This window comes from Dipodomys spectabilis, unplaced genomic scaffold (genome assembly GCF_019054845.1).
Source record: "Dipodomys spectabilis isolate Male_0828 unplaced genomic scaffold, ASM1905484v1 ptg000176l, whole genome shotgun sequence".
NCBI classification, from domain to species: Eukaryota; Metazoa; Chordata; class Mammalia; order Rodentia; family Heteromyidae; genus Dipodomys; species Dipodomys spectabilis.
Genome location: NW_024870853.1, coordinates 5,166,607 through 5,175,335, shown reverse-complemented (window position 1 = coordinate 5,175,335; position 8,729 = coordinate 5,166,607). Strand labels below are relative to the sequence as shown.

The window sequence follows — 8,729 nt, the reverse complement described above, 5'->3', positions numbered from 1 at the left end:
GTTCTTCAATGCCAGATGGACAATGGATCTTGAGAACTTCATAAATCTGCCACTTTCAGATCATCACCCTCCTTCCACTGTGTCTTCTGAATGTTTATCCATTCATCAAAGTGAGACCAAGTCAATCTCATTCTATAACAGCATGTGTCATCACAGAAGTTTTTGTGCTTTAAACCAGAATGCCAAAGGGAGGCTAGGTGCTTCTTTTAAGGAGGAGCTCAGAGCAAGGGCAGAGCTAGCCAGCCACTGCTCCCTGGCCTCTGGCAAGACTGGTAGTCCCAACTCTCCAGGCAATGCTACTGAACTATGTCCCACTCCTCCCTGTGTCTCACTACTCCCTTCCCATAAAACAAGAGTCAAACCACATCTATTCTGTCTTCAACGGCCACCTGACTGCTTTATTCAGTCCTATAACAGAGTAAGAGACAGACCAGGGCTCAACAGGAGACCAGCAAGCCTGGCAGTGAGCAGTAGATGGAATAAGGCTCACTTGGCTCTCTTGCTCCTCATTTTTTGTCAGTTATGGAGCGTGAACTCTGGGCTTGAGTGTTGTCCCTGCACTCTTCAACTCAAGGTTAGCACTCCACCATTTGAGCCACAGCACCACTTCTGGTTTTCTGGTGGTTATTTGGAGATCAGAGTCTCACAGACTTTCCTGCCAGGGTTGGCTCTGGACCACGATCCTCAGATCTCAGCCTCCTGAGTAGCTAGGATTACAGGCATGAGCTACCAGTGCCTGACAATTCCTGATTTTTTTTTTAGCAACGTGGCCTTGAAGGCTAAGTAGAGTGGATAGAGTACAAAGGGACTACCCAGACATGTTTTGATTTAGAACAGCACCAAATTTTTTGATTGCTTTCATAAAGACTCTCGATGCATTTGGCCTACATGTTCCTAATTCACTAATTAACAATGTTTAGTGTCTTGAAGTATATTGTCTTTCACTAAGGCTTCTCCAAAGGCATGTGCTCTGACATGTTTTATTCTCTAATTCCCTCTCTGCTATAATCAATATACTAGCAAGGCCTTGCTAGAAGAGTGCTCATAGGAAAGTCCTTTTATACAGGCTGTGTCCCCGGCATCTGTACAAGGACATAAGCAGTGACATCTTCCCAGCAGCTTCCTTTCAACAGACAGGTTCCAGAAATGTCTGTTCCTCCAATGTCAAATCCACAACAGCTGATTTTATGTTAGTTCTCTTTAAGCGATCAAACAGTAAAGCAAGGAGATGAAAAGCTTCTATCTTGAAATTTTCACTTGATAGAAAATGCACGGGGCTCAAGAAGAACAATAAAAGCCAAACCCCAAAAGTGATCACCATTAATGTCACCACCAATGAAAGACTCCTTGCTACATAAATGTGATATCATGGAAAAGACTTTCAGTAAGCGTCTAGGGACCTGGGTTCTTGTCCTGTGTGGTCACTAATTGTTCTGCCTATAAATTGGGCTGTTCCAGTGTTTTTGAAAGAGTCTTCTAATCAAAGAGTTCATAGGCTGGAAATAATCTTTAATCTTAAGGGCTGTGGTTCTTAACAGTTAATGGATCACAGGCTCATTTAAAATTCAATAGAAAGGTATAGATCATCTGTCCAGAAAAGGCCTATTGTCAGCTGATGTTGCATATGATCTTAGGGGCATTGTGGAGTTCCTAAATCCCAGACATGGAATTCAGATCTGCTTGTTTTCAGGAAATAGAGTGAATAATTAGCCAGGCATCAGTGACCTCATGCCTGTAATCCTACTCAGGAGGCTGAGATCTGAGGATCAGGGTTCAAAGTTAGACCAAGCAGGAAAGTCTTTGAGTCTCTTATTTCAAATTACCACCAAAAAGCCAGAAATGGAGCTGTGACTCAAGTGGTAGAACACCAACCTAGAGCCAAAAAGCTAAGGGATAATGCCCAGGCCCCAGTACTAGTAGCCAAAAAAAAAAAAAAAAAAAAAAGAACATAGCATCTGGAGGCAAAGTTGAAGCAACTGCTGGGCTTAATCTGTCTTATTTTTTTTTTTAATCTTCACAAGAGTGAAAATCCTATAGGATAAACACAGCCTCCCCACTCCACCAATTTTGTTTTGTTTTGTCTTGATTGCTTAGAAAGGAAAATTGTCAAGTAAAAACAGGAGGAAAAATAATAAGGAACCTAGGCTTTGTTTGACATGCAAAACACGCTTGGCAGATTTGCCCTAGCAGGCTTATTAAGCAAGTGCAGGAAGGCACATGGGGCTGCAGGAAGGGAGGGTACTGTGAGGGGACCACCCACACTGGCCCCATAGGAGCAGGTAACACACAGCAGCACCAGGGAGCTAACCTAGTACTAGTGTCCACATCCTCAGTAAGAGACATGTTAAGATTCTCCAGCAACATCTCCTCCAACCAAGGTAAGCAATGCCCCCACCACTCCAATGGCCTTTAGATCAGGGTAATACTCTGAAGATCCATCTTCAGCCTCAGATCTTTCAGAGTTTGATGGTTTTTGAAGAAGCAGGAATTGGGGAAAAGAGGTGAAATCCAGGCTCCTCTCTTTAACTCAGGTCAAGCGGGTAGCTTGGTTTCCGCAGAATCTGGGGCTTCAGGGAGTCCATTCACAGTATTGCAAGAACTCAAGACACACCTTATGAGGAGATGGAGACAAAATATCAAGGGGAAATAAACATGTGTCTAGGACATGTGCCCCTTATTTTACTTCTTCCAGAGCCTGGGCCAGGAAAGAGCTGCTGTTCTGCACAAAAGACTCAGCACACAAGGATTAGAAGTAGACCCTTTTAGAATCTTGGAAAGGATCCCTCCAAGGCTTTTTAACACCTGAAAGGGAAAAGAAAAGGCAGTGAATTAGTTTAGGACTGGTTAAGCACTTAACAGTCACTCAGCAGCGGAGTCTCTCTTTGTAGGCTGCTAAACCTACAATTGGTAGCTAATCTTCTGAGAAAAGGCCCTCTTATTTCAAATCCTATGAAACAGAGCCTAAGGTGGTGCTATAATCAGAGCTAGAGACTTTGTACCTCCCACCAGCCTCAACTCTAATACCCAAAAAAGACAATGGGGAAAGAAGTTTGATACCAGAACTTCAGAGTTTATACCGCCCTGCTCCTCCCTCCCCTGCAACAAGGTCAATGCTTATTTATGGCCCTACAATATCTCCCAAATTCCTCTTATTAGGACTTCACCTGTATGGGGCTGATAAGGAGAAAAAAGCTATCTACCCAAGGACCTCTGAGTTGGCAGTGACAGAAAGAAAAGGAAAGCTTAGGAGCACATGGCAAGCCAAGTTCCAGATATGTTAGATTTCATTTATGTGCATTGTGGTTCATGTCATGCCAGAAATCTGATAGTCAAGCCATCTAAACTCTAAGGCACAGAAAGGCATTTTTCTGATCTGAGTTTCCTGTAACCTTAACAAGATACTCATTCCCTCTAAATGTCAGAACCTTTATATGTTGAATTAAAACACACATGTCTCATACCTATGATTCTAGTTGCTCAGGAAGCTCAGATCTGAGGGTTCAAAGCCAGTCCTGGCAGAAAAGCCAATGAGACTCTTATCTCCAGTTAGCTAGCAAAAATCTGGAAGTGGAGGTATGGCTCAAGTAGTAGAGAAACAGATTGAGCAAAAAAAAAAGCAAAAAAGCAAGCAAGCAAGAAAGGAAGAAGAAAGAAAGAAAGAAAGGAAGGAAGGAGGAAAGAAAGAAAGAAAGAAAGGAAGGAAGGAAGGAAGGAAGGAAGGAAGAAAGAAAGGAAGAAAGAAAGAAAGAAAGAAAGAAAGAAAGAAAGAAAGAAAGAAAGAAAGAAAGAAAGAAAGAAAGAAAGAAAGAAGAGGAAGGAAGGAAGGAAGAAAGGAAGGAAGGAAGGAAGAAAGGAAGGAAGAAAGACAACGAAGCAAGAGTGTGATGCCTTAAGTTCTAGTACCAAAAACCCACAAACAAACAAAAAACCCACATTCTCCTCCACCTGGTATGTGACGTGGCAAAAATAGGATCATGAATATGAAAGTCCTAGTACTAAAAAAATATAAGGGATTAAGGATGAGCATTTAGGTATGAATGACCAAAAGAGTGTCTTAGGCTGAAGGAACAAAGTCCCTCTACAGATAAAGGCAGCCTCATGCTACCTGTTATAATACCAAAAGGATAGTTATTGGTTTCCTTCAAGACACAAAGGACACCAGTTAAATGACTCCAACTTCTTATCTTAGAAAGTGAGGAACTGAAATTTTGAAAAAAGGAAATGCAGTTGTCTAAAATATCACAGTCTAGGATTATTAATGAAGTTAATTAAAAGTTAATCCACAAAATTACACTACAGTTTTTTTTTTGGGGGGGGGGGGAGAAAACAAGAAACAGATCAGAAATTCATACAAACTCTCAGAATTGAAAGACATTAAGGCTAAAGGTCATATAATTTTAGGATAACAAACTGAGACAAAATAGCTTTCCATCCTCTAGGACTAAATAATATTCCAGTCTTTAAAAACGCAGATTTTATAAATAAGGTTTACTGGATCAAGGTTCTGTCATCAGGGGGTGTAGACTACATACCTGTGGCATCAACTCTCATCTCCAGGAAGTCTGCCTTGAGAACTGTGGGCAAAAGAAAAAAGATCTTTCAAGATAACTTTATAAATCAGGACTAGGATAAGCAATTCAGAGAGATGGAGAAGTATTCTCTTTTTTTTTTTTTGGTGGGTCGTGGGGCTTGAACTCTGGGCTTGGGTGCTGTCCCTCAGCTCTTCAGCTCAAGGTGAGCACTCTACCGCTTCAGCCACAGCACTGCTTCTGGTTTTCTAGTGGTTTATTGGAGATAAGAGTCTCACGGACTTTCCTGCCTGGGCTGGCTCTGAACCGTGACCCTCAGATCTCAGCCTCCAGAGTAGCTAGGATTACAAGCGTGAGCCACTGGCGCCCAGTTGAGATGGAGAAGTATTCTATGGAAATGCAAAGCATTATTTGAAAGATGTGGTCTGGTTCTGTATCTAAGCTATGGTAAATAATGCTGCAATAAACATAGTTGCGCTGGTAGCTTTAGTGTATTCTTGTTTGTGATCATTTGGGTAACGCCCAAAAGTGGGATTGCTGGGTCATAGGGGAGCTCTATGTGGAGTCTTTTTAGATGAATGGATCAAGAAAATGTGATATACATACACAATGGAATTCTATGCCTCCATCAGAAAGAATGACATTGCCCCATTTGTTAGGAAATGGAAAGACTTAGAAAAAATTATATTAAGTGAAATAAGCCAGGCCCAAAGAAACATAGGTCCCATGGTTTCCCTTATTTGCAATAATTAGTATATGTCTGAGACAAATAGAAAAGGTCAGATAAGTTGATGTTAGGTGAAATGAACCCCAAAATAAGTATTCAAATGTTTTTTTCTTTCATGTGATTGTTTCTAACATATTTATAAAATGATTTCTTTGTTGCTTTGTATGTCCCTCCCCCACGGTATAACCCCTGCTTTCACTTGGTATAATTTGTGGAGGGGAAGGGCAAAAACAAATAGTTTAAATAGGGATACAGGTGGACCCATTGCAACAATGAGATATACAAGTCATTATGTCGAAAAACGAACTTTACAACTTTGGCAGGGGGGGAGGGGAAGATGGGAAGGGATGGGAAGGGGAAACAAAGGAGGAGGCAACAATGCTTGATAAGAAATGTACTCATTATCTTGCCCATGTAATTGTAACCCCTCAGTACGGTATTTTCACAATACTAATAAAAAAAGATGTGGTGTGGGTAATTACTTAAACCTGTAATGCTATTAAGGGGACTGAAATCTGGAGGATCATGATTTGAAGCCAGTTTGTACAGAAAAATCTGAAAGACTCCAAAATAATTGGCAGAAAAAGTCAGGCTAGGGGCATGACTCAAGTAGTAGAGTGCCAGCTGAGCAAGCAAGCAAGCAAGAAACCCTGAGTTTAAACCCTGATACTGGCAAAAAAGAAAAAGGAAAATTGGGTAAGTGATTCTGTCCAGATGTTTTTAAGCCCCTGGCTCTTTGCTTATAATTTGGGCTATTTTTGTGGCAGATTTGGCAAACCAATCTCTTAGACATGAAGCCATCTTTCAGGTGCCAGGGCAATCCCTTGAATGCCAAGCTATTGGAGGCCACGAGATCCCAGAGAACTTGGCCCAAGTCAAAGACTATATTTTCACTATTCTCTAATAGTGAGAAGGATGAGAAGGCACCAGAAGTACTGTGTTTGCAAAAGATGAATCTTCCTTTGCCTTGTTGACCAAACCAGTGTGTGTACCATATTGATGTGCTTAGATCAACCCTAAATTAGTCCTGTGTTGTGACAAGAATAAATCCTCTGGTAGTATGATCAGACTATCTCATACAACACTGGTCCTCTGTCTTCTCTTTTGCTTGAAACTGAAGTGTGAATGTATTTTTTCTCATATATGGAAGCTAGAATTCATTTGTAAGTGTATAAGTAAACACTATTAGGTAGTAAGCAATACAATTGTATTAACTATGCTATATTCTAGAGAGAATTCAGTCTAATTCCTTAGAAAGGCTAACTCAAAGTTCAACAAAATAAACACCTTAAAATCAGTACTCAAAAGGCAGGAGGAGGTATCAAGAGGAGGTAATAGATGAAAGAAGAGAAGAAGGAGAGAGAATTCAGTCATAAAATTCATGTATGGGCTGGGAATGTGGCTTAGTGGTAGAGTGCTTGTCTAGCATGCATGAAGCGCTGGGTTCGATTCCTCAGTACCACATAAACAGAAAAATCTGGAAGTGACACTGGGACTCAAGTGATAGAGTGCTAGCCTTGAGCAAAAGAAGCTCAGGCCTTGAGTTCAAGCCCCAGGACTGGCAAAAAAAATCATGTATATCCTACAAAATTAAGAAAATTAAGAGAAAGGAATGGGATTGGAATACTGAGGGAGAATGATGAAAGGAGTGGCATTGATCAAGATACATCGTGTTCATAAACTATTTTGTCAAATGGCAACTCCTTTGAACAACTACTTAAAGATAATAATAAAACTCTTTTAAAAAGGAAAAAAAAGGAATTGTTGCTCTCTTGAAATTGTTTATGCCTATTAGCTAAGTGATCTTATTCCCTTCTGTGGTTTCAATTACCACCAAATATTGGGGAACATCCCACACAGTAATATTATTCATACTGCAGTATATATCAGTGCTCTCTCTCTGGAGTGACCCTGGCTGTATTCAACAGCTTCACCCTGAAATCTGTGTGGGCCTGACCCCAATTACTGGCCTAAATTGTAATCACGATATTTCTACCGGGATTATCCACTTTTATTCAAAATCACTGAATAAAATAAACACAGAAAAAGCTTGCCTTCTCTATGATTAATTATTGTACCATGTACCTAATTACCAAAGTTTGGGTTTTCTTTTCCTACTGCATTGTGTTGTTCCATGTTTGAAAAGGTTACAGAAAGTTTAAAAAGTCAATATTTTGAACTTCTCTCAGATCTGTTCCTTGGATTTCATTCCCCTGGGCAATGCTACAGACTGAGATTTCCATCAACCCCTGAGAGAATGGATGTCTCCTTCTATGTCTGCTTCCAGTCCTTACTCCCATGTATCTTCATTACTACAACCAGAGTGATCTTCTTTCAGTTCTGAATAGGCATCAATTTGTTTAAATATCTTCCCTAACCTCTCCATGGACTATAAAGAACAAACATCTTAGCTTGTTATACAAAACGTTTGTGATGGGGTCCCAATCCATTTTCCTAGTTTTACCTTCAGCTAAGCTACCCTCTTTACACTCTCCCATTTGAGCCAAAGTAGAATGCTAATCATTTCTGATCCTCTATTGCAATTAACTACTTAGCCTTCTGAAATGTCCTCCCCTCCATTCTCAATGAGATGTCATTCCTGCTGAGTTTTTTAATTGTCAGAGAAGGCAAAGGAAGAAAGAAGAGATGTCCTTCAAATGTCAGGCTACAGTCAAGTATGAAAATGGAACCAAGGGGGACAGAACACTGGTTAAACAGCTCAAGAATTTTATTAGACATGGGAGAAGAGATTGGCAACAATGACCACACATGGAGCTGGCTGAGTGACAAATCAGTATGTGGTGGGTATAAGATAGAATCAAGATAGAAGGGATGCTTTTCCTGTACAGATGCAGAGTGGGAGGAACCTGTGGGTACCCAAGTCATGATATATTAGAAGACACTTGTATCCACTCTGATCTTATTTATACTCTAGCCAAGATGGAATCTGGGGATAAAAAGTGAGCTTAACCTTAGTTCTAGAAGCCTGGATGTCAGACAGATAGAATGGTACTCCAACCTGAAGTGTCTGCTTTGGTCACAACCCCCTTTGACTGTGATTGGTCTGTCTCCTTGGGCAGTGTACAACAAACTTTACCTAGTGGCAGTGTTAAAAAATCTCCACACTCAACACCAGTTTGCCAATGCCAATACCTTCTTTATTGGCAGTCTGTCTGATCTAAAGATTCTATTGCGTTTTGCTCATGCCTTTTATTCTTTAATTTGCTTTTGTGTCAATACTAGGGCTTGAACTCAGGGTCTGAGAGCTGTCGCCTAGCTTTTTCACTCAGGACCAGTGATCTACCACAGGAGCCACAAGTCTGCTTCTTGCATTTTTGTGGTTAATTTTTTATTGAAGTTTCACAAGTTTTCCTGCATTGGCTGGCTTCCAACTGTGATCCTCGGATCTCAATCTGCTGAGTAACTAGGAATACAGGTGTGATCCACTGATACCTCGCTGTTCATGCCTCTTA

At 40.7% G+C, this 8,729-nt stretch overlaps 1 protein-coding gene and 1 long non-coding RNA gene across 4 annotated transcripts in view; one reads left to right on the top strand and one right to left on the bottom strand.

The window, feature by feature from the left end:
- Positions 1-756: 756 nt before the first annotated feature.
- On the top strand, positions 757-7,464 carry LOC122120686. Its single transcript, XR_006149768.1, has 3 exons — positions 757-1,148; positions 2,338-2,343; positions 7,446-7,464. It is a non-coding gene; the product is annotated as an uncharacterized LOC122120686 (long non-coding RNA).
- Positions 1,986-8,729, bottom strand: part of Ophn1 (oligophrenin 1) — a 299,051-nt gene continuing 292,307 nt past the window's right edge. For all 3 annotated transcript variants that reach the window (XM_042694942.1, XM_042694944.1, XM_042694943.1), the window contains 2 exons: positions 4,533-4,574; positions 1,986-2,802 (listed from right to left, as the gene is read on the bottom strand). In XM_042694942.1, the coding sequence (XP_042550876.1) occupies positions 4,541-4,574 (34 nt within the window). In that variant the 3' untranslated portion in view covers positions 1,986-2,802; positions 4,533-4,540. The remainder of the gene's footprint in view (positions 2,803-4,532; positions 4,575-8,729) is intronic.